The sequence below is a fragment of the Carassius gibelio genome, chromosome B3, assembly GCF_023724105.1.
Source record: "Carassius gibelio isolate Cgi1373 ecotype wild population from Czech Republic chromosome B3, carGib1.2-hapl.c, whole genome shotgun sequence".
In the NCBI taxonomy this organism is placed as follows: domain Eukaryota; kingdom Metazoa; phylum Chordata; class Actinopteri; order Cypriniformes; family Cyprinidae; genus Carassius; species Carassius gibelio.
In genome coordinates this window covers 31,374,267-31,400,866 of record NC_068398.1, presented here as the reverse complement: position 1 = coordinate 31,400,866, position 26,600 = coordinate 31,374,267, and the positions used below count along the sequence as shown (strand labels likewise).

Sequence of the window (26,600 nt, the reverse complement as noted above, 5' to 3'; positions counted from 1 at the left end):
TTTGGTAAATAAAAGGGGATTTGCTATTAAAATTAAAACATGGAAGAAATATTGCATGATTTATTTCTTAAAAAAATAACATTTTATTAATTTTTTCAACAGTAGTAGCCGTATCACATACATTATACTAAATAATAGCAATATTTCTAGCACGATGCCTTTATGAAAAAATGAATTTTTATTTATATTTCAACCAACTTGTGCAGCTTAACTTTTACAGATACTGGTCCATATGGAGATTTGATTTGATTCATTTATGCTAACTTTGACAAATTCCATGACTGTCCATATTAAAATGTAAGTTTCATTTTCATGACTAGATTTTGAGATTCCATCCGTGTTTTCTGCTTCGCGGAAATCATAGTGCTGTATGCGCCAAGACCCGGGTTGACCGGGTACTCGGTACCACCGATACTTAAAGAAACCTGGTACCATGACATTTTCAATTTTTTACCGAAGTACTGGGTCTTTTGACAACACTATTTAAATGTCTCTAATATTTAAAATCTTATTTGAAATCATACCACAACCACATTTAGAAATTTGTGTTCGATATTTGTGAACCTGCCTGTGAAAACCCAGCTGAAGTCATTTTTTTGTAATTTACTGTTTTCTATATAAAATCATCCTTCAAAAAGGCGTAGAACATTCTGTGAAAATATAACCTTTATATTTTTAATATTGACTGAGTGAGGCCATTTCAAAGATTGAAATTATAGTGAAATTAATGGTTGAAATCAAACTTTGATGCTTGTTATCTCATAATTTGACATTGAGACTTTAGCCTGGATTTCACAGACAGGGTCACATATATGCTAATTTTAAATATAATCAATCTATTGTGGTCAATATTACTCTGATGCAGAAATCCCACTGTGCCCCTGAATTTTTGTGTAATAACACAAAAAGGGAATAGATATAGAAAAGCATAAGAGCACTAATTAACAAAGCAGCTTCATGTAACAAAGAGCTTATTGACTTTGTTTTCAGTTTTCTTTCTTTATATCATGATTTACATTTAAGTGTTATATTTGCTGTTTAAAAACTACAACACAATTTTTGTTAGTTTGTTTTCTGTCTTCAGAACAAAAGTAAATATATATTTTGTTATTTCTGTGTATATAATTTGTTCTTGTGTTGAATGTCTCTCTCTACATGAATATACTCACACAGGATCAAACGTCACTGATTCATCACTGAGATCAGGTTTAGGGGACTGTAGTGGAGAAGCTGCTCGCTTTCTTTTCCAGCTGATGATACTGAGAAAAACAAAATAGAAAATTAATAGGAATTAATTTCATGACTCCTAACTTTTTGCTCTACAAGTATTTTTCAAAGCGTTTTTATGCTAAAATCAGGATGCTGACCAGCCACATCCACAGTACAGTGACACGCCGAGAGAAATGTACCTTTAATACAATTACATAATCATTGAATTTTGTTTAAAAGTAGACATTTCAGGCTTTCTGTAGATATATTTCTCATGTCTTTAAGGCAAGTAGGCTATACACTGCGTAAAATTTTTGTGCCATGCTCCAGTTCACAGAGACAGAGACAACAGAAAGTGCATCCAGAAAGCAATTATGTTTATTTTACAAAAACACAAGGTTTTGTTAATATATTGAGTTTAAACACTATAAAAAAAATAGAACCGTTACAGTTTCAAATTATTAATCTTGTCTCTATAAGCAAACATGAGGGCAGATTTTAGGTTCTCCTATAGTTCCATAGATTTTAGGTTCTCCTATAGTTCCATAGATTTTAGGTTCTCCTATAGTTCCATAGATTTTAGGTTCTCCTATAGTTCCATAGATTTTAGGTTCTCCTATAGTTCCATAGATTTTAGGTTCTCCTATAGTTCCATAGATTTTAGGTTGTTACCAGGAGAATATCTCTAATAGCACACATTCATTCAAGTTATAATGTTAGCGTGAGCAGCAGTGTAAAGCTGCTACAATTTACAAGTTTTAATTAGGACTGGGCGATTTTGCAAAAATTTTTAATCTAAATTTTTTCAGAATGTTTGACCAATTCTCGATTTTTGAAAGATTTTTAAATAGCCAACTTGAAAATGTAACTACAATATGATTCAAGTTGTTTTCTTTATTAACCCTTTAGTTAAAGACAATTCTATTCCAAGTGCAGCACACATGAAGTTGTCAGCATGATGTAAATGTTAAACAAATCACTTCTATCACACAATATCTTTTGCAGAAAAGATGCAAAAACCTACAACTACATATTTTACAAATTTGTCTTGTACATTTACAACTGTAAATGTTCTTTAAAAACAACAGCAGCTTTCAGCCTGTCACCACGATGCAAACATGAAATATCAGACATACAGTAGTAGTTATTTACAATTATTATTATTTTAATTCAATAGCGCTGCTTTTCTATTGTTTATCTGTGTAACCATGGATGTTTGACTGTTGCGCTCGCGTCTCTTGCAGTGTCTCATGCATGAAATGCCATTCTAAAAATACTGCGCTCAAGTTAAGAGAAGTTCACTCCAATCTTCTTGCATGTTTTACCTATTCCACTGCCCGCGTTGCATCTGTCAAAACACAAGCGCTGTGTGAATGACGACTAGCTCTATATTTATGGTCCTTCACAGAGCGCGTCACTCGTGAGTGGTTAATCGCGTGCGCCGAGATACAGTTGGATCGTTCTATTTCTTATCAAAATTGTTATTCCTCGATTTCTAAAAAATAAATCATGGCAAAACAATACATTCAATTTAACTGATAAAAGTGGGAAAATTGCCCTGCCCTAGTTTTAATTTTTAAATAATAATTTGAGTGCCTTATTTGAGGTTGATGAATGACAGGCAAACATTTACCTCGATCTACATTATTTCTATGATTAAATGACTGAAAGAGACCAAGAGACCTCTCAGCCAATCACTGTGGGTGTAGTTAGTAAGCTTGATTATCATCTTCCATAGCAACATGATCAAAGTCCCCTTTTCTCTTAGTTTAAGATTTTTCCTTGTTCCTTAGCAAAGGTAATATATGGATGTGGTATTTATGTCACTTTATTGCTTGCAACTTTATAAAACACGCTCAGGTCATGGAATTACACACCATTATTTAGAGCTCATTCTCCTGACTAATAAGAGCCTAAACTCACTATAATCCGTCACTTATATCTAAGGATATTCCTCATGAATTTATAACACACATAAAACTGACCTGTTGACATGCTTAGCAAAAAACTCAGTTAGCTTTCATGTGGTGTTTTCACTTGTAACTTAATGAAACGTCTATATCATGAAGAATTGCATATCATTATTTGCAGAAAATTCACCTGATTAAAAAGAGCCCAAACCCTTTATAATCCATCGAGTTGCTTACTTATTGATGATGATTCAATCATTATGTAAAGGCCTGATTCAATGATCTCATCTGGAGTCTTATCACTGAGTATATTAGCTAGTTTTACATTATCTACATCAGTCTTGTGATATTATAGCAGTTGCATATTGAGATCAAACGATCCCCTGATATCCTGAAAACTTCAAACATTGGGATGCCTCATACCAAACTGTTTGTCTCCCTCTCTCGAACCCTCCCTTTCTCATCCATTCAGCCATCCTTATCCCATATTTCTCTTTCTTTTAGGTTGTATTGAGGGGTCCTAATCATCTGGTCAAAATAAACAATCAAGACGATACCTGCAACCTAGGTTTTCTCTGGTCCATTACTTCTAGATGCCCTGATCAACCTGACCAGCATCCAATTCCATCTACCCCTTCACCCTCTTTCTTCTTTTCCCCAACATCCTGTTGTTATGTGCAGCCTGTGCCGGGCTACGCAACAGAGAGGGAAGACCACGCGGATATTTGCTTTAAAGAAAATATATTTATTAATGATAAAGAATGAGCAACATAAAGTAAATAAGGTCAGTATAAGTGTTAAACTAAAGAACTGAAAACGTATGTAATCAGGGTATATGAAGAGTAATGTGAAAGGAAACAAAATCAGCAAAACGGTGCGGGAGAGAAGGAGAAGCGGCGGCCCTCTTTCAACCCCGTCTGGAGAGCTTTTAAACATCCAGGATACTCGAAGCAATCCCACAGTCCTGGAAGCAATTATAGGCAACACGCCACACCTGTGCTCTGCTCACCTGTAGGGGAGACGCAAAGGCAAAACGAGGAGGAGGAGCCGGCAGGTCCGTAACACTGTTTAATTAACTATTCCATAGCTTGTTTGTGGCGTGGTCCTAGCTTGTGAAATTCATTATAAAGAAAGTGTTTTGCCTCAAACAAACATCATGAATCATCAAAAACTTTGTGACTTTAGTAGCTTGCTTCGTGACGTTCAGACTTGATCTGTTTATCTGTATAATCTGTTTGTTGTTTGTCACCATTGTTGAGGTTCATACGCAAATTCTTGATGTCTGTGATTCTGTCCATTTAACTTCCTCATAACGACTTGTAAGCCTTTTTAAAATATCAAAAGCATGCAGTAGTATTAAAAGAATATAATAATGCAAAAATAATAAATTAGGGTGAACATACATTCTCTTTTACCGGAACATGTCAGATAGGATTTCTAGACTTCACAAAATGTCAAAGGATTCGGCTTTTGCCTTCTGCGGTCATCATTCATTGTGTGCATTTTTATATTAAACACATGCGTGGGACTGTTTTCTTAATCCCGCTCACGAGAACACTGTAATATTGAATATATAATTGTTGTGCATCAGGGAGTAGCTATCAATATGCAGAGTATTTAAATTGAATTGGATGCTGCTCATGTTGGATGTAGGGTTGCCTAATCCACATTGTTTTTCCAATGAATTGAGTTGATTTTAAACTGTTGCAGTGGGTTGATTTTTTCCCGTGGTTTAAAGGTTTGAAATATTGCATAATATATAGCATACGCAAAATAGCATATACAAATTAGCATACACGCAGATTAGACTCTGGATATGATTAGTAAATCAGGCCTCTACAGGATGATTTGAAGCCAAAGAAAATCTAATTTTAAAAAGTCAAGGATCAAGAGCCCAACTAAAGCTAACACATATTTCCACAATGGTGACTTCATGCATATTGCAATTTTTTATGTTTATTTTTTTTTTACTTGTAGATATCATGCTATATTATCAGGTTATAATTGGCAAGTCAAATTTCAAATAGTACATTCATAAAGTACTGAAAACATAGTTGTCCCTCCCTACACTGTATTTTGACAGTGTATATAGACCCCAATTTTACAATATTTTACACAGTAGGGTTTGATCTATATTATCAGCTCTGCTGGCCTAGAGAAGCAAAACATGTAACAATAGAATGGAAAAGTTGTAACAAATGGGAAAATCCAGACATACAGAAGTGAAGATTCGGAAGCTAGCTGGAACCTATGATGATCAATGGAGATACGTTACGAAGATGTCCAAGCTTGGCTACCTTTCAGGTTAATCTATACCTGAAACCAATCAGGATCATGAATCCTGAAGTAGTGATATAAATTGCTGATTGCTGTTGTATGTGATGTGTGAGCAAAGTGGCCTCTAAACTCCTTGCTGAGAACTGACTTCTGCTATTAAAACTGAAAAGACAATTTTCTTCTGTGATACTCGATGCAGTTCCCCATGTGTTTTCTGACAAAATAAAGGCTTAATGGTTTAACATTTGAAGGCAAAAAGATGTACAGCCATACATGTTAGTATTGTATATTATGATCATTATTATTAAATGCTATTTTTTTATTTTCTTTTTTTTACTTCACAGTACAGTGGAGTGGTTAATGTTGCTGTTGTTATTGTTTTGTTTTTGTCCTTAGCTCATATCTTGCCTGATTGTTCATTCTCCTTTAACTGAAGTAAGATTCTTAGCATAGTTTTCATTTCAGTGACCATGCAGGTGTGTACGTTTAAATAGTTAGATGACTATTTGAAGAATCTTTATTATTATGAATTCAATTTTATAGATGCATACTTCAGTGAGTGAATCATCATCTTAAATTAATTCACATTCAACTTCATGATACTCACACAGCGTCAGAGGTCACAGAAGGTCCACTGCTGAAGACAGGGGGCTCAAACATGGAGTTGTTACTCTTCATAGACACACAGCTGAATCCTGGAGACCCTGCTCTCTGAGGGTGAACATCACTGAAGACAGGGGGCTCAAACATGGAGTTGTTACTCTTCATAGACACACAGCTGAATCCTGGAGACCCTGCTCTCTGAGGGTGAACATCACTGAAGACAGGGGGCTCAAACATGGAGTTGTTACTCTTCATAGACACACAGCTGAATCCTGGAGATGATGCTCTCTGAGGGTGAACATCACTGAAGACAGGGGGCTCAAACATGGAGTTGTTACTCTTCATAGACACACAGCTGAATCCTGGAGACCCTGCTCTCTGAGGGTGAACATCACTGAAGACAGGGGGCTCAAACATGGAGTTGTTACTCTTCATAGACACACAGCTGAATCCTGGAGACCCTGCTCTCTGAGGGTGAACATCACTGAAGACAGGGGGCTCAAACATGGAGTTGTTACTCTTCATAGACACACAGCTGAATCCTGGAGACCCTGCTCTCTGAGGGTGAACATCACTGAAGACAGGGGGCTCAAACATGGAGTTGTTGCTCTTCATAGACACACAGCTGAATCCTGGAGACCCTGCTCTCTGAGGGTGAACATCACTGAAGACAGGGGGCTCAAACATGGAGTTGTTACTCTTCATAGACACACAGCTGAATCCTGGAGACCCTGCTCTCTGAGGGTGAACATCACTGAAGACAGGGGGCTCAAACATGGAGTTGTTACTCTTCATAGACACACAGCTGAATCCTGGAGACCCTGCTCTCTGAGCGTCAACATCACTGAAGACAGGGGGCTCAAACATGGAGTTGTTACTCTTCATAGACACAAAGCTGAATCCTGGAGACCCTGCTCTCTGAGCATCAACAGGAGCCTCCTCCTCTCTCTCCTCATACAAATTCATTTTATAAGCAGGTTTCTCCTCCTCTCTCTCCTCATGCACACACACCTTACAGGCTGTTCTGGATCTCTTTTTTTCCTAGATAAGAGACTTGATTTCAGGCCTGTATGTGGAAACAGAGACAAAGAGAAAATACACTGAATTTTTACACAATAGAATTTCAGTAGGAGATGGTGTCCAGAAGTGAGGCACAGTGACTAAAGTGTCTGGACGCCCTGTAGTTGTGGCTTATAGTAATTTTAGAGCAGTTAAGTGCTGTTGTTATGAACAAAGCACAAAACACAGATGCAGTAACACGCTGTTGGCACAGTATAATACCAAGATACATTTCTTTAAAATAAGATTTTGAAGGCTGCGTCTCACAAGGAATAACAGTGAGTTTTACAATTCTTGCTTATTTTAATTGAGACATCCTTGTTGATGTTTAAGACCCACAGATGTGCACTCTGGAGGACACAGGCTTATAGACATAAGACACATAGTGGGATATGCAGTATCAGCAGTTTCAGGGCAGAAGTGAGTCCAGAGACAGGCCACGTACACATCATTAAGTCTTAGAAGTGACAACCACATTTAAATATGAGTGAGTCCTCTAAATGTTTTAAATGTTTTTTGAACTCACTCTCAAAACTGTGAGGAGTAATACACTGTAACCAAAGCAACATTCTGGGTTCTCACACTTTTGGTATCAGCTATAAGGGTTATGTGCAACAAACTTCTGTATTCTGCAAAAAAGGTCACGTCACATTCGGTTCAGGTCTTTTGTATGTGCTTCATTAAATACAGAGCTGTTTTTCTCAAGATGCCTTCAGTGTGCATTACATATCCTGATATCTATTTTTATGGTCTTCTTATTATTATTAACATCCTGATATAAAAAAAGCAACAGTAATAACAGCTTGCTAGGTTAGCTGATTACCTTAAAAGTCCTTAGATATTGTCATCAGTCCATACTAGGGCTGTAGCTATCGAATATTTTAGTAATCGAGTTTTCTAACAAAAATTCCATCAATTAATCGAGTAATCGGATAAAATGTGTTTTTGGTTAATTAAAGTGCAATATTAATTATGCAAGAGAAAATAAGACTCTTGGGTCTCTTAAAATGAACAACTAAGTTTCCTTTTTTAGATTTTTTTTTTTTTTTACTTTTTAAATGCATAGAATGCAATGCATACATCAAAATATCCCATAGGTGGGGTACGTTGTAACATGACCATATGAGAGTTTTAAATGTTATCTGATCTAATGCAATAATACAAATATATATACACATAACAAACTCAAATATTTTATAAAAAAAATAAAAATAAAAATAAAAAAAAAGCTTTTTCATAATGAAACAACAGCGTTTTTCATGTATAACAATTATCCAATCTTACAATTACCACATTGCAACCATGCTTGGCATGGCCCTGATCGCAAGACACAGCTATACAGTACAGTTCAAAACAATTTGGGAAAAATAGATCAGACAGGAAAAAATTAGTCAGACATTCAGAAAAACATAGATACATTTTTCCACATCCAGCTCTTACAGAACACAAGAAACATAAACGAGCCATATGTAGAGCCAAAATTATTTACCTTTCTTGAAATAATAATTACTGAACATCAAACATTGACTGCAAGTCTTTAGTCAAGGTTCAAAGTATCTTTATTAGTACCAGAAGGTACATTTGTTTTGCAGACAATGACAAAATGAGTGTGTACGATTATTGACAGAATGCTTTTGTCACTGCTGAAAAGTACCATATATACAAAGTTATTCGAAAAATATAATTTCCCAGCAGCCAGTGGGCCCCTCCCAAGTGTAGGCCACTGGGCTTCAGTCCGTGCATTAATGTACCCCTGGTTACAGTCATGCTTTCAGTCAGATTAGGCGATCAAAATTGTACGCGTCACTCACATTTTCAGTACATTATGGACGCCACTTAGTCATTTTTAAGTGAACTTTTCGTCGCTGGTTTGTGAGTGTACCCTGGACGCCGTGCGGTTTCCACCGGGATATATAGGCCTAGCTCTCCAGAGAGAAGCGAAAATCGCTCGAGTTCGACAAAACATCTGTTTAGACGCAAAAGATCCTCCCAGTAACAGCTATTATAGCTTTAAAACGTTTTAACAAACTTACCGTGACACGTGAAGACATTTCAATTTACAATCCTCCCTGATAGCGTCTCTGATTCACTTTCTGTTTCACTTTAAGGCATAAAAGGGTCTGGCTGCAGATATATGGGCGAGTGGAGCTCCACTCAAGAGCGGAAATACGTCACCTCCACTAGCGACGCCGCCGCTATGTTGGACCGGGCCACACTTTCCGTAGAAATACGTCGCCTCCACTAATGACGCGGCCGCCATGTTGGACCGGGCCACACTTTCCGTAGAAATACGTCGCCTAAACTAATGACGCCGCCGCCATGTTGGACCGGGCCACACTTTCCGTGGAATTACGTCGCCTCCACTAATGACGCGGCCGCCATGTTGGACCGGGCAACACTTTCCGTAGAATTACGTCACCTCCATGGCGGCGAGTGGAGCTCCATTCAAGAGCGAAAATACGTCAACTCCACCAAACTTTCGTTTTATATTATTACTTGTTATATACATGTATAAGGGGTGCTTTGCAAGTTATGTCACCTCTTTGTACGTAATGTTAATATGTTCTGTACTTTTATCGTTGTTACTTTTACCTAGTAGAAATAATAATATACTAATCTTTCACTGTTTATGACACGACAGCAATTTTTTTTATTTCCCCTCAGCAATTTGCACTACAGACATCCACAATCCATATTTGTAGGGCTTCTGCCTTTTTTTCATGTTTGTTTTACCAATGTACAACTGACAATGTAACATTCCATGCATTTTAGAAAATTAACCCTATGTTCGTAATATTTAGCAGTGAAAAAATAATGAAATATTAAATTATTAAAATAATACCTCAACCAGAATTTGTGTGTCGAATTTTGTATTTTAATCAAAATAATAACATATACAAAATAACCACAGTAACATAATGAAGAATAACTTCCACAATTTAGAAGTTTTAATGGATTTTGAGTAATAATAATAATTAACACATCTTACACTACACTGAAAACAAATTAACTGCAAGTGACCATAATTGTTACAGTAAAAATACAATGTGTGCGCACGCACGCACACTTTACTCTTCAAGGCCTCCATCGTCTGTGAAGCAATCCCAGCTACAGTAGCCAGGGTGGTCATTTGAGGAGTAAAACCCCAAAAGCACTCCCTGTTGTCCATTTTCCTGGTGACCAGCCCCACAGTCTTTGTGAAGCTGGCTGCGCTGTAGGTGACTGCACCTAGAGATGATGTAAGGCTTTCTGTACTTTAGATAGTGACAGCGTCTCTTTAAATATCCTCACTACACCGGTTAAGTATCATTTTCATGTTTCAGTCAAAAGTTTCATGTTAGGGAAATGGAAGAGAGTGAGATTACTTAGCCTAATTATTATAGCCACAAAAACAAGTGGATCAACCACACTTACTGAAGTCACCATCAAGCCAGTTGAGTGTGGCTCCTGTTAAATATGCTCCTGACTGACAGTGTTGTTAAATCTCTGGCATGAACAATTACGTCAGATGGGTCAAGTTTAATTACAATACTGACATTTAATTATCATTAATGTTAAAGCAATTTACTTGTTGCTGAAGGTGCCTGGTCCACCACAGTTGTGCTTTGTTGTTCTGATGCATCTGATTGCTGGGCTGAGGACACAAAGAAGACATGAGCACAGCAAAACTGGAACAAAACTATGTCTGTGTACTGACGTTTTGTAAATTCAACACAGAAAAGTACTGCATCATTCACCTATGACAGTCCCATAGCAGACAAGGTGATGGTGCTCAGAAGTTCCAGTCTCTATTTGTGGAGGTGTTATCAGGATGGATAACACTTGATATACATTTGATCTGAAACAAAAAAAAGTCAAACAATAGAATAACAGAACAACAAAATAGAGAAAAATAAATATGTACATGTTAATGTCACATGTAAAAAGACTTGGACTTCTAGGGTGGCAACATACATTTAAAATGTAAAGAGTGCTGCATCTTCCATGCCAATCCTATCCCTGGAAGTGAATGAAAAATTAAATATGACAACCACCTCATATGACCTTTTTAACATTATATAACAAATGCTAAAGACATACACATACAAAACAATCGTGTCCTTTCATTATTCACTACATTATTTTACCACAAGCCACCAAAAACTAAGTTACACCTATGCTATCCATCATGTACTGAAGGTAAACATTTAAAGAGCAAACAATTAACAAATAAGTTTTTCAGAAATGTATTATCCAAACTGTACTTCCCCAGTCAACTGAAAAGTATGTTCTTCAAGAATTTAGTGAAGAAGAGGCAAAGAAAACAAGGAAGTGTTATTTTACTTATCCAGTTCTTCCTAAAGCCAAAGAAGTAACATTTAAAATCCTAAAGGACATTTATCCATCTAATAACTTCCTACAAGAAAGATTTAATTGGGAGAACAAGTCGTGCAGGTTCTGTGAGAAAGATATTGAAACTGTAGATCATATGTTTTTCCAATGTGAATCTGTACAGACTTTTTGGCTGGAATTTCAAAACTGGCTTCATTTCAAACAGATATCAATACACCCTTTGACTGTGATCTCAGTTAAGGTTGGAGTATTGTTGAAGGAAAAGATCCTAGACTTTTTGATAAATAACTTAATTACTTTGTGCAAATACTAGATTCATAGATGTAAGTTTTTTAAAGGTTAAACCTCACTTCAACGGATGGAAGAATGAACTAAAGATATTTGCAAAGTCTCTTCATTACAGGATTGACATTGCTCGCGATATAAATCTATAAATCCATATTGTTTATTAATCCTTTTGTGAGTAATTTCACGTAAGCCCTGTGCGTTTTTATTACACTGCACGTTACAACAGCGTCAGTTCACCATTTTAGCGATGCAGAGATAAAATTACCTGATTTTAAGTTTGAAGTACTCCCGGCGACGCCATCTTGATGTTTTCAAGTGGAGGTGACGTATTTCCGGTTTGAGAGTGGAGCTCCACTCGCCCATTATTGTCTGCAGCCAGACCCTTCTCCTTTAAGGAGTTCCGCTAAAAACGTGATGACGTTGTGTGACGTGCTGTTTGCTATTGTATAATGCACAGTAGTAAACTGCGACAATTCCACGAGCAAGCACTCTTGGCCTGGAAATTGTGCTTTGTGCATAATTTTTCTCCTCACAGAATGAAAATATGGAACAACGAATTGATTACAGTTAAAGGCAAGAGTTTATTTTTTGAGAAATGGTTGGGTCACGGGTTAATGTATTTAAGTTATTTATTTGATTCATCTTTAAAAATTCACTCTTATGATTATTTTTGTGTCCAAATTCAACTTTCCTATAAAATGTAAATAATTTTTTGTAGTAACCAAAGCTATTCCCTCTGCACTTATTAATTTAATGTGCAGCCACCTGACTTATTATAAAGTTGAAAATAAAGATTACGATCTTCTTATAAATGGTAAATATATTTTTGATAAAAAATGTACTAACAACGATATAAGACAAGTATTTAATGAACAAAAGAGAGTTACTCTAAGAGGGAAATTTTACTTATCCCTTACAAATTTTGTATTTCTAACAAAGTAAGAGAAATTCACCTGAAGATCTTACACAAAATATATCCAACTAATATGTGGCTTTCTAATTTTATGGATATTGGGAAAGAATGTTCCTTTTGTAACAACTGTGAGGAATCTTTAAATCATCTGTTTGTTGATTGCCAGAGTGTAAAGTCATTTTGGAAAGATTGTTTTCTTTTTACTTTTACAGTTAAAACTAATCTAATGATAATACTGAATGTGAAAGAAATTATTTGCTACTTTAGGAATGATGAAAATAATATTCATAATTTTGTTAATTTTATCATCCTGAATGGCATTTTTTTTTTTTTTACATATAAAAAAAAGAGAGATAGAAGAATAAACTGGGAATAGGTACCAGCACAAATTGTCTGCTTGTTAGAGAATAGAGAATTATCCCATTTAAATACAGAGCAAGAGAGAATAAAACAATCCATTAAATTAGATTGGTATTGTGGACATCAAAACACCCTTCCCCTAATAAATTTTTATGATCCATATTATTATTATTATTAACAATAATATTATTATGGAACACATTTACCATTACACTTCTGGACAGGTCTTTGTATGTCCTTATTAACTCTTCCAGAGCTTTCATTATATATTCAGTGATGGAAACCGGACTTGTTTCCATCTGATTTCTCTCTCCAACTGATTTGCAGTTTTATCCATTAAATAAAGATAATACTCCCAGACTTTTATTGGTACCACATTCTGTGGATACAGTTGTTTTGTAGTTTTCTGCTCAAACACCTGAGAGTAAGGGATCTGGTCCAGCTGGCACATATATGCTGTTTGAATCTGGAGGTTTCTTTGTAATATAATGTTACTCTGGACTGCTGGCTTGATTGATGATTTGGTGTCACACAGATACTTGACAGATCCTCACACTTCCACCAGCTCTGCCATAAAGCTGAATTTCAGGGAAGAACTTACATCCAGGAGACTGGACTGGAGAGAGAGTCAGAGCTACTGAACTTCAACTATTTCAGGAGCTGTGGAGTGTCCAAATCTTCCCTCAAAGCTTTCCTATTCCACAGAGTATATATATTTCTAAGTTACAAAATAGTATTACTGAAGAATGCAGGAGCCCACTTATCTGTGTATGCAGCTGAATTAATTGCCATGATGTTAGCACTCCAGTGGGTAGAAGATGTAGTTGTACTGACTCTTCTGCAGCACCATCAAGCCTCGCAAGTGGATTAAAATCGTCAAGGTAAGACATTATGTACGAGATTATTGCAATTTTTTTTTTAAGATTAAGTAATGCAAGCTAAATGTTTCCATGGGTTTCTGCTCATATTGGAGTGGAGGCTAATGAAATGGTTGATAATGGAGCTGTGAAACACACAGAAATGAATGCACAAGTATGGAACTGTGAAGGTAATCTGTAAAGCACGAAGCAACAAGTAGGCAATGGGAGAAAAAGGTTATTTTAACAAATTGGCATTCTGGACTAAATCATTATAATATTAAATATGAAAACCAGGCAGTGTAATTATTGTGAGCAAACAAAAACAATAGAGCATGTACTAATAAAATAATGTATGAGAAAGAATAGAATTTAAGGAATTAAAAAGACATCCTTAGAAAAAGAAAAAAAAAAAACATGAAAGAATCCACAGAACAACATAAAAATATAGTGTAATATTAAGATATTTTACAATATTATGATTATGCAAGAGAATAAAAAGAATCTTATTATTAATATTTTATTTTTTCACCTGCCTGTGCTTCACACTTTAGTCCAGTTGGTGTCAGTACTGCATCAGAAGTGGCCATAAAAAACCCTAGGAGAAGGAAGAGAGAGGAGAAACAATGCATGCAGACTTCTACAGCTAATGTGTCTATTTAGTTTTGTTTGTTTGTTTGGTTTTATTTATTTATTTTATTGTTTGTTGTCATGGTATGCAATACTGTTCAAAAGTAAGGGTACGATCCCCCCAAACAAATTAAATAATTTTATTCAGCATGGATGCATTAAATTGATCAAAAGTGATAGTCAAGACTTAAAAAAAAAGTTACATTTCAAGTAAATAGTTCTTTTGAATTTTCGGAACACTGAACAAAATATTTCCTAATTAGAATTTCTTCTGAAGGATTATGTGACACTGAAGACTAGAGTAATAACACTGAAAATTCAGCTTTGCATCACATAAATAAATGTCATTTTAAAATGTATTACAATGTATACAGGTATTTTAAATTGTAATAATATTGTACAATATTAGTCTTCTGACTGTTTTATCAAAAAAGAAGTCTTGATGAGTATACAAACCTGATTCCAAAAAAGTTGGGACACTGTACAAATTGTGAGTAAAAAAGGAATGGGATAATTTACAAATCTCATAAACATATATTTTATTCACAATAGAATAGCATATCAAATGTTGAAAGTGAGACATTTTGAAATGTCATGCCAAATATTGGCTCATTTTGGATTTCAATTAGAACTACACTTTCCAAGAAAGTAGAGACAGGTAGCAATAAGAAGCCGGAAAGGTTAAATGTACATATAAGGAACAGCTGGAGGACCAATTTGCAACTCATTAGGTCAATTGGCAACATGATTGGGTATAAAAAGAGCCTCTCAGAGTGGCAGTGTCTCTCAGAAGTCAAGATGGGCAGAGGATCACCAATTCCCTCAATGCTGCGGCCAAAAACTGTGAAGCAAGAGAAAAATTGCAAAGAGACTTTGAAGTTATCATCATCTACAGTGCATAATATCATCCAAAGATTCAGGGAATCTGGAACAATCTCTGTGCGTAAGGGTCAAGGCCGGAAAACCATACTGGATGACTGTGATCTTCGGGCCCTTAGACGGCACTGCATCACATACAGGAATGCTACTGTAATGGAAATCACAACATGGGCTCAGGAATACTTCCAGAAAACATTGTCGGTGAACACAATCCACCGTGCCATTCGCTGTTGCCGGCTAAAACTCTATAGGTAAAAAAAAGAAGCCATATCTAAACATGACCCAGAAGCACAGGCATTTTCTCTGGGCCAAGGCTCATTTAAAATGGACTGTGGCAAAGTGGAAAACTGTTCTGTGGTCAGATGAATTTGAAGTTCTTTTTTTGGAAAACTGGGAAGCCATGTCATCCAGACTAAAGAGGACAAGGACAACACAAGTTGTTATCAGCGCTCAGTTCAGAAGCCTGCATCTCTGATGGTCTGGGGTTGCATGAATGTGTGTGGCATGGGCAGCTTACACATCTGGAAAGACACCATCAATGCTGAAAGGTATATCCAAGTTCTAGAACAACATATGCTCCCATCCAGACGTCGTCTCTTTCAGGGAAGACCTTGTATTTTCCAACATGACAATGCCAGACCACATACTGCATCAATTACAACATCATGGCTGCGTAGAAGGATCCTGGTACTGAAATGGCCAGCCTTCAGTCCAGATCATCACCCATAGAAAACATTTGGTGCATCATAAAGAGGAAGATGAAACAAAGAAGACCTAAGACAGTTGAGCAACTAGAAGCCTGTATTAGACAAGAATGGGACAACATTCCTATTCCTAAACTTGAGCAACTTGTCTCCTCAGTCCCCAGACGTTTGCAGACTGTTATAAAAAGAAGAGGGGATGCCACACAGTGGTAAACATGGCCTTGTCCCAACTTTTTTGAGATGTGTTGATGGCATGAAATTTAAAATCAACTTATTTTTCCCTTAAAATGATATATTTTCTCAGTTTAAACATTTGATATGTCATTTATGTTGTCTTCTGAATAAAATATTGACTTCCACATCATTGCATTCTGTTTGTATTATGTTATTTATATGTAAGAAAGAACATATAATTTGCATTAATATACAACAGAAAAGTGCCGGAGAAACAGGTGCATCCTGTGTGTGGAAGAAAATCTCCACGGTTCACTGCAACTCTTCAGCTGCAAAACTTCAGCTCATGAACTTCAGAACCTGTTCAAGAGTTTTACTGAAATTAAGAAAGTGAGTATACAGAGCTGAGTTATTGATAAGCACTGAATCAAATAAACTCTAGTCAAACTAGAAGTGAACTTGAAGAAACTCCGATTGCATTTGTGGAGAGATTCTGTTGGTCTCAGAATAATGCCTGTGTCTCTAGTGCTGCATGTTCAAACCACAGGAGGATTGTTTACAAGAAATAAAGATTTACAACTCAAACCACAGAAACTTTTAAGTTTTATCAAATATTGTATCTTAATAAATACTATTTCCATCTGAATGAGGCACTAAATGACGCTTTTGACAAAAAAATATGTTTTTCAGCTTCATCACAAATAAGTGCTTTACCATCATTGTTTTGTTTGATAAATCTTTGAGGTTTTGTGTTTCTATCTTAGTTTATTTACACATTTGCAACATGACTAAAGGCTTCTTTGCTCAGAAGAGTTACTAACATATTGTACAGTGATGTAAAACCCTCTCTACTGCCGTGATGAAAATACAAATACTAGGTTTTATGTAGCATTTTAAACTTAAATTTAAACGTCAAATAAATGTATCAAAATGTAGGTTTTAGCCGTTTTAAACCATCCTTTATGCAAAATGGAAATAATTGTGTGTTTTTCTAACATCAGCAGATGAGGATAAAACTGTAACATGAAACAACGTGCATTTAGGTGCAAATTAAGCAATGAAATACTGTATATTCAAGTCACGACGGATTGAAGGTCATACATTTTAACTGGAACGCAGATTAAGACAGTGATATTAAAAGAGCAAACCCAGCATTCACCTGATTCATGATGCATGGTATCTGCACTTAAGTGACAGATTTGATTAGTTATTTATTTCTTGGATATTTCGAAAGCCACTGAGTTTGATTGGCCATAAAAAAGATGATTCTGTATGTTTGTGTACATTCCTAATAGTGCTGGATGTTATTTATGAGTATTTGCTCCTAAATTGGACTTTTCTGCTCTAATTACACTGAACATTTACATATACAGCAGCACTTTGCATTGGCAGCACATGCTTCAGTGCTTTGTAAGTGTATATAGGTCCGTAGTTTAACACAGAATAATTATCACAGAACAACTATGACTTCCATCATCATTTTTATTTTGATGCTTTTAGCATTAAAGCAGGGTTTGTATAATTAGGTCTTTATTGCACAAACTTATGTGTTATACTTTGTTATTTCATGGTATGTTTGACTCTTTTAGAGTGCCGAGGACAGATCGTCATCACTCAAACACCGTTAACAATAGCAGCCCAACCAGGACAAGAAGTGAAATTAAACTGCAAAGCCAACAGGCCGGTGCATCTGAATGACCACATGACTTGGTACTTCAGGGAACCTGGAGGAGCTACTAAACCACTCATAAATCGTGCCACAAATCGACTCACTGGAGCTCCTTCTAGATTCACAGGAAGTGGACATGGAGCAGACTTTACTCTGACCATCAGCGGAGTCCGGCCTGAAGATGCAGGACATTACTTCTGTCAGAGTGACCACACTGGTAAAATACTCACACGGTGATAAAGAGCCGTACAAAAACCTCTGTCACACTACACTGCACTGATACAGCTGAGAGACACTGCAGCCAGTCGCGCACACACACATGCACACACACAGAAAACTAGACATTCATCCTCCTTGAAAACCAGCTTAAAGCAAATGTTCAGACAACTTCAAAGACAGTGACCACAGTGTGGTTATAAAATAACATATATTTTTCAAACCTGTATAACTTTCTTTCCTCTGTTGAGCACAAAAGAAGATATTCCGAAGAATAAACCAAAAAGTTTCTGGTCCCCATTGACTTCCATAGCATTTCTTTTTTTATATACTAGGTAAGTCAATAGCTACCGTCAACTGTTTGTTACATATTCTACAAAATATATTTTTGTATTTAGCCGGAAAAAAAAAAAATACCTCATACAGGTTTGGAATGACATCCTACTTGTATTTTTTATATGATTAATCTTTAAAACAACAACAACAACAAAAAACGTATTTATTTTGTCTTTTATCACAATCCAGTTGTGTGATTTCTTATGTGGCCACCTTCCCAGCCAGCAATGACATGTGGGGCCCAGATGGGGGCTTCATGGGCGGCAAATGTGGGTTTGTGCCTGGGATCCATATTGGGACAAGCCGTGGAAGCCCAGATGTACTAAAAGTGGGACCTGTAAGAGTACTGCATGGGTCTTAATTGGGCAATTCATTGGGGGGCATTGGGGTCTCACAGTGCATTCGAACCCGGGTCTCTCACACCAAAGGAATTCGTCTTATTCACTGCGCCAACACCACCCCAAAGTTTAAAGTGGTTTAAAGTGGGCTTGCACCAGGATTCAACCGTAAATGCCCCTATGGGCTTAAAGTGGGCTATGTAAGGATCTTTAAACCAATACCAATATTCACCGATATTGAATTTTAAAGCCAATATCAGCCGATAATTTCGAGCATCCCTAGTTGTCTAAATATGTGTTTCTGCCCCAAGGGACAGGCGTCTGGGACTGGACTATTATTTGAAGTGTTACGATAGGCCTGCAACCTTTCTGACAGTCCACTAATCAGCATAATTCAACACAGCGTAAACTTTGACCTATTTTGATGTTTTTTTAATTTTTGGGAAGTTACATTTTTCATTTTCTGCACGACTAATAAAAATGACTGATGGACTGTTTTGGCAAAAGATCTACATGTATGCGATGTTTGTTCTTTGGTGACTAGCATGACTTGAAATGTATTGAGTTGCAATTACTCAATCTCTACATGCTTGATAAGCCTACATGTAGAGTTACTACAAGTTACTAAAATTGTACAGTAAGTAATTACATAAATCAATAGGCCTACATAGTTACTTTGCGCCTCTGCCATGCAGGACCCATGTGTTCCCAGTTCAAACCCAACTTAGAACATCAATATGCCATGCAGGACCCATATATGTTGTTTCCAGTTCAAACCCATGCCCACTTGGACCATAAATATGCCATTCAAGACCCATATATGTGTTCCCAGATCAAACCCATCCCCACTTGGCCCATAAATATGCAATGCAGGACCCATATATGTGTTCTCAGTTCAAACTCATGCCCAGTTGGCCCATGCCTGTCCCTTATAGGGCCCATGTAATCAGCTCATATGTGGGACTCATACTACAAAACCTTCATGGGACCTGTTGATTTCACCCAGCCAAAGCCCATGCCCACACAGTAACCATGGAACCCGTACTTAACATATCTGGGCCCCACATGTCATTGCTGGCTGGGACAGTTAACGTTTCTATTTATTTTCTATTTTTTTTAAGTTTAATATATTTATAAAATATTGAAGTTTTTCATAAATTTTTAGTTTATATTAATTAAGCTTTTTTCAATTACTGAAAACCATTTGAAAACTGAAAACTTCTCATTCTTGTTTCTGTTAACAAAAGCAACACTGTGGGGAATGCTGTTTCGAGACCACTCTCGGTTTATAATCGACTCTGCAGGTGTTTTCATGCTTCACTGAGAGAAGCTTATTTGATTATCAGACCCGAAATACTTTAGAGAAGTTGACAATGTGACATTCTCAAGTCTTCCTAAAAAATATTTTTTTTTCCCTCAGCATTTCAAATTCTTTTTTTAACCATTGAATTATAGATCATTCAGACATCATAACCACCTCATGATATTTAAAGAGGCCATGAGAATATTAGTAGAATATTCAGTGGAATATTTGTACATGTATTTGTCATAACAGGACCAAGAAGAGAATGAAAGATAAAAGCTTTTATTTCAGGTATAAAGGAGAAGAATCATAGCATCTCTTGAATGAATGAAATCAGAGAGATGAGAGGAGGAAGGCTGCAGCAGGTCTACTGTGAGCACTGATCTCTGGTCAGTTGTCGAGTGACGGCAGGCTGGCCGCTGCGTGTGGCCTCACAGCTCACTGAGACGCTCTCCATCCACTGCTGCTCAGAGAGAGTCAGGCTGCTGCTCCAGCTGTACAGACCGTCCTCCTGCAGGAGCCCAGCGCTGCTGTCCTGAGACCTGCTGCTGCCGTCCACCGTCCAGCTCAAGCTCCAGTCTGACGGGAAGCCCCCGCTGGCCACACACAGTGTCGCTGAAATCTCTGCTCGGGACGGGGACAGGATGCTCAGTTTAGGAGGAGTGACGCCTGAGAAAAGAGCAGAGCAGCCGGACAACAGAGAACTCACTTAACAGACATCTCAACACATTTATTACAGATGAATGTGACAGACAATATCCCTATCTGTTTAGAAAAAGTAATATATGATGAAAGTTTTTCAAGACTAGTTAAATGTAATCATAATGACAGATGTTTAATAACATGTTTGGGAAGGCATGGAGTTATAACTGAAGCAACTGCTCAATACAACCACATACATCCAGAAAAGAGTCTATAATGAAATCGTTTTAAACTGAAAATGTACCGTTTACTGTATCCTTGTGAAAAAAAAAAAAAAAATAAATAAATAAAAAAAACATTTTGTTTGGATAAGTAGTGTAAACTTAATTTTGTTGACTTACATATTACACAAAAGTATTTGATTATAATTTTAACTTTGATGCATTTAAAGTTTATGGATTTTAAACTTGCTAAACTGCAATGCATTCCATCATCACAATTACAGATATATTGAAGTACATAGAAGTTACAATAGAAATTACAGTATATTTCAGTTTACTTTAATATAATTATGAAATGAAATATTCAGATGTAGTTTTGTTCTACTTAAGTGGGTCAACAGTCTACTGTTTAAGTAATTGAATTGAATTTAAATTAAATTAAATTATCATAATAGATTTTTAAAATGCAGTTATGTGTCCAAAAACATTATTTTCAGATCACACTTTATTGTACTGTTTTAAAGTGTATTATTTTAAGTAAAAGTATGCTGAAGTGTGTAGTAAAATACATTTCACAAATGCCAAGTTGGCAAACTTAAATAATAAACTGTAATTTGAAACAAATCCATTAAAATATCTTTTGGCCAAAACAATTTATGTAAGACCTTTATATTATGTTTTCGTAGTTAGACTAACAAATACAGTATAAACTTACACTGAAAAATATTACTGTTAGTATATCAAATAGAAAATATGTTTTTTTTTCAAATACAAATTAAAACCTTCAAATTATAATGCCATAATTTATTAGACTACGTTGTATTGTATTAAACGATTTAGAATATTTACTTACTGCCAACATCCAGTCTGGTGCCGCCGCCGAAAGTTAATCACAGTGATAGAAACTAATAGAGCAGCTGCACAAAAACCTCTGCACGCTTCAGCAGCTGCACTGTTCACTGTCACAACTGCTGGACTTTTATTAAACATTGTGCTCAATTACATACCAGTAAAAACTAGAAATTACATTCTTAAAAAGAAAATAAAAATCGTAATATGTTTGCACACTTAAATATAACAATCTTAACTCCAGCTGATTCACTGATGGTCTACTGAATGTTTGTGAAATATCATCAGCATGTGGGAAATATTTGGGAAATATCAGCTGATCTGATACAAAATCTTTGTATTTCTGAAATAATAATAATAATAATAATAATAATAATAATAATTTAATAGCTGTTTGAACTAAGTTCAGTTTAAAATTCAATATCACACGTGTCACATATGTGACACACATTTTCTGTGAAAGGAAGCAGCTTTGAATAAGTGCACCCTCCTCTGTTTAAGACTGACTGTCCTCGATCAGGACTGAAAACAGCAGCTCTCGTCTGTTCTCTCTCAATCCTAGCAAAGATGACTGCAAACGCTCTGATGATCTGTTCTCTTCTGCTTTCTCTTGCTGGTGAGAATTAAGCTGAATATTCAGTGAGTTATGAATGTTTTTCTCATTTTTCTCATGTGTCATCTGTTTGACTGTAACAATGATGGCAGGTTGTTCAGCTGAGATCAGTCTGACTCAGAGTCCGGCGGTGGATTCGGTGTCTGTGGGAAGCAGCGTCACTCTCAACTGCAGAGCCAGTAGTACTGTATCAACCTATTTAGCCTGGTATCACCAGAGACCCGGACAAACACCCAAACTCTTGTTCTCTAGTGTTGGAAGCAAAGTGTCTGGAGTTTCTGAGAGATTCACTGATGGGAGATCAGGAACAAACTTCATGCTCAATATCAGAAGTGTCCAGTCTGAAGACGCAGGGGATTATTACTGTCAGCAGAATTATCAATTTCCATTAACACGGTGATATAGAGCCGTACAAAAACCCCTTCAGTGAAAGAGGAACTACTGATTTAGACACACTGCACTCATATTACTGACTGAACACTTAATATCATACAGCAAGATACTTGTTTGCTTTTCACTAATAGTTATGATTTAGATTTGGCTAGGAGACACAGATCATAGACCAAAACTAACACGTACAGATTTATCTTGGCTTTTCTTAAAATAAAAGCACACAGTAGATTGACCAAAATGATTCCATGTCCAATCTGACGGCATACCAAATAAATGGTCAGCTATCTTAATGCATGAATATTTAAAATGATTGTTATAACATGTATAACATTATTGTTTCACTTTGCCCTTACATGAATAATTGTATTCTTTCGTACATTTACAGCTATATGGTACTGTGCAAGTATCATTTCCAATCATTCTGACAAAATTACAATGACATTTGCTGTAAGTATTCATAAAAAGACCTTCACTAATTTCAAAGGTAAATTGACAACATAAAACTGGTTGTAATAACTATGATAGATATGATTCATAACTCAACAGAGATTATAATTTCATGCTCAAGTAAGCACGAAGGCCCAAACTTGTACTGGAAAATGCAAAGCGCTGTCTTCGTCCCTCAGGGACTGATTTTACAGTCACCTCTCAAATGCAAGCTGACATTGCTGGGAAGTCCAAGTCTGATCAGCTCCTCTTGTAGCTGAAAATATGTGAGCTTTATGATAAATCATGTGCTGATATATTTTCCAGTAAGATCAAATACTCAGCAGTAACATATGCAGTTTAACAGTATATTTCCATATTTTAGCTCACCACTGTAACTGAAGAATGGCAAAGGCATCGCTCATCTGTCCACTGGCCAAAATGCTGTGCAGTGTGAAACCCATCTGTCCTCCACTTTGGCTGTCAGTATATGGATGAAGAGCTGCTCTGATCTGACCACAGTCTGTTTCTGTGCAGACCAATCCATACACCAGTACTATAAATGCTCAGTATCTGTTGATGCTCTGCTTCATTTCTCACACTGGCCAGGTCAGTGTACTTCTCTCTGCAGTAGCTCTGAGCTCCAGTCCAGGTCTTTCTCTCATTTACCAAAACACACTTCTGTGAGGCTGTTTCTAAGATAAATCATCATTTTAATCAGTCACTTCCTTTTAATCATTGTCTGGCCACCCATATCTTAAATATATTACTGCAGTTCATTCATAATTATATAATTTAGCATGTTTATCATGAAAGGACAGTTCAGCCCAAAATCACCATTTCTTAACTGTAATGTCATTCCTGACCCATACAGCCTTGGTTAATCTTCAAAACACAAATCAATATGTTTTAATGAAAACTGAATGGTTTCCCTGAAAGTCCGGGTAACCAGAACTTTAAAATCAAAAAATAAATGTCATCATAGGAATCTTATGATCCCATCGTATGATGAAAAGGTGTCATTTACATCTCTCATTTCACACCATCATAACAAACAAAATAATGTTTACTGGAGCAGACAACTTTCTGTCCATAATCCCTCCAAATGTGACATAAGCAGAAAGACTCTGTCCACCCGAGTTCATTAGTTGCTGGACATGTATGATAAAGATGGATAAGATTGGACAGAGGAGGAGAACTTCTAGATGAGTATGGGAAAAGAAAAATGATTATAAAGAGCAAACTTAATCCCCTTCCAAAAAAAAAAAACACAAACAGTGGGAGGAAATGATACTGTAGATGAAATCAAACGTATCACTGCTATGAGACTAAACCATTTTAAAGATCATGACATGTATAATGCATAATAATATACAATAACAAAATAATATGATAATTGGTACTGCATACATTTCATGCATTAGACCTTCCCAGCAATCCCAGGAAAAGCAGCTTCAGCACCGACAGAGCGCCAGCAGAACCCCAATCCAGGCGGCAGATGAATTTCTGGAACTGCAGAGGGAAGTCCTACAGCTATAAAAGAACAAACTACTGTTAAAAAATAGAAAAACTGACAAATGGGAAGGAAAATCAAGACCTTAACAATTTCATTCTCAAAACCAAACTTCTACAGCTACAGAGCGATGGGATAGCTCACATCAGTTGACGGATAAATGCAAACATCTTAAAAGTGTTGTATTTATTTATCTACATTTTTTTTGTTAGATTAATAATGCTACAACTACTTTGCTATAATGTTAGATAAAGAAGGCATTCACAATGGAATCTCTGACAGCAAATCCAGTTCTTTTTTGGAAACCTTACTGCAGGTTATTACAGCTTCATAAACCTCTTCTGCTTCATGCCTCTCTACAGGTGTAAAACTATGTCTATCATTAGTATAAGCAAATCACAATATATTAATATATATTCATATAAAATATAATCAATAAGGCAACATATTGTTTAGTTAACGTAAGGCAATTTTTATATTTAAAAAAAAATTGTACAACATTCAAATGATTTTATATATATATATATATATATATATATATATATATATATATATATATATATATATATATATATATATATATTTATATATATATCTCCAAGTTGACTGTTAAAATTATTACATGCCTGTGCAGTATTAAGGGGATTCATGAAGGCCATTGTCAAGGTAGTCTTCCAGTTTGTTAGCTATCTATTGCACTACAATCAAATCGATTCTCGCAAGATGCTCCAGCAGGTTCTCCCTATCACGAAAAACATCAGTATCTTCAACAGGATCCATTAACTCAGCCTTATCGTCTAATTTGTGTTTGTGTAACTCTTAAAGTAAAGTTTTCCCAACCTTATAGACTTCACTTAGGAAAATTACAGTTAAGGGGCTTTATGAAACACTTAATGGTTTTTAAGGGAATAAATCAGAAAAGCAGATATGGGAATTTAAGGGAATATATACCCTACTTATGGGAGGTTCAAGGGTTTCTGACATGTCACTTAGAGAAACCCTTAAGTAACACTTAAGAGGGTTATTTTCAGCAACACCCTTAAGTTTAAGGGAACCTTTAAGGCAAACTTGAGGGAAAATTACACTTAAGGTGCTTTATGCAACCGGGCCCTTGACCTGCTCGGTGTCAGTTTTCTTCGTGGACCCTTTCACTCCACATACTGGATGCGTGCACTATTCTTCCCCGCTGAGTTCTTCAGTTCAGAACCCTGGGTTCCTCCAGCACTGTTGGTGTCAGGCACTTGCGTGCATGCTCTGTCGATCAGCCCATGTTTGACTAGTGCCTCCATGTGTTGTGATTCCTATCTCGGGCAATCCCAAGTGTGTATTCCCAAAGTAAGTCTCTCATGTCTCTTTCCCTAGACAAGCTACCCTTGCTTTCATTGAAACATTGCATCCTGCAGGCTGGGTCCCTCAGAGATTCACGTGTTTCACTGCTACACAGTTGGTCTGTGACTTGTAAGTCCTCCAACGAGCTGGCAGCCTGCTAGCATACGTCCAACGGGAATACGCTACCCAGTGCATTCTGTGTTAGGTATAGCCCCTCACTCGTGCTGGCCTCACGGCATTATTAATGATACAGGAAGACACTATTATATTATTCAAAGCAAAGTTGGTTTAGGAAGACACGTATAACAATAGAATGGCATGCATATGAAAAGAGGAGAATAATGTAAAAATAAGTATTTGAAATATATAAACTTAAATTTACTTTGGAAAATGCGCTTGGAATAGCACTGAGGAAAACATATGTACAGTTAATTTAATATGTGAAAGACACAGGTCTACTAGAACGAATAAAAAGGATCATAGAATAGTAGTTTTTTTTTTTCTTTCTCCTGTTATCTTTCTCCAGTCCAGCAGGTGACGGTAAATCAGTACTAGCT

General features: G+C 36.4%; 1 protein-coding gene, 1 long non-coding RNA gene and 1 gene segment (V, D, J or C); all 3 read right to left on the bottom strand.

Annotated features, from left to right (window-relative positions):
• Window positions 1-9,225, bottom strand: part of LOC127953110 (NACHT, LRR and PYD domains-containing protein 12) — a 52,664-nt gene extending 43,439 nt beyond the window's left edge. For 2 of the 3 annotated variants that reach the window (XM_052552006.1, XM_052552007.1), the window contains exons 1-3: window positions 9,092-9,225; window positions 6,004-7,065; window positions 1,170-1,259 (exon numbers count right to left, since the gene is read on the bottom strand). In XM_052552006.1, coding sequence (XP_052407966.1) covers window positions 1,170-1,259; window positions 6,004-6,965 — 1,052 coding nt within the window. In that variant the 5' untranslated portion in view covers window positions 6,966-7,065; window positions 9,092-9,225. The remainder of the gene's footprint in view (window positions 1-1,169; window positions 1,260-6,003; window positions 7,066-9,091) is intronic. The other variant, XM_052552005.1, reaches the window with a different exon arrangement.
• Window positions 9,226-10,292: 1,067 nt separating this feature from the next.
• LOC127953178 (uncharacterized) lies at window positions 10,293-12,041 on the bottom strand. 2 transcript variants are annotated; one of them, XR_008153100.1, is made up of 5 exons: window positions 11,944-12,041; window positions 11,013-11,057; window positions 10,796-10,896; window positions 10,627-10,692; window positions 10,293-10,544 (listed from the first exon to the last, which is right to left on the bottom strand). It is a non-coding gene; the product is annotated as an uncharacterized LOC127953178 (long non-coding RNA). The 2 variants fall into 2 exon arrangements; XR_008153099.1 differs by having other exon boundaries at window positions 10,293-10,692.
• Window positions 12,042-20,323: 8,282 nt separating this feature from the next.
• On the bottom strand, window positions 20,324-21,804 carry LOC127952361 (Ig kappa-b4 chain C region-like; the record flags this gene model as incomplete). The annotated part of the segment is given in 2 exon segments: window positions 20,324-20,726; window positions 21,774-21,804. Coding segments are annotated over 2 exon segments (333 nt in total), but the record flags the coding sequence as incomplete, so codon positions are not given.
• Between the last annotated feature and the right edge of the window lie 4,796 nt (window positions 21,805-26,600).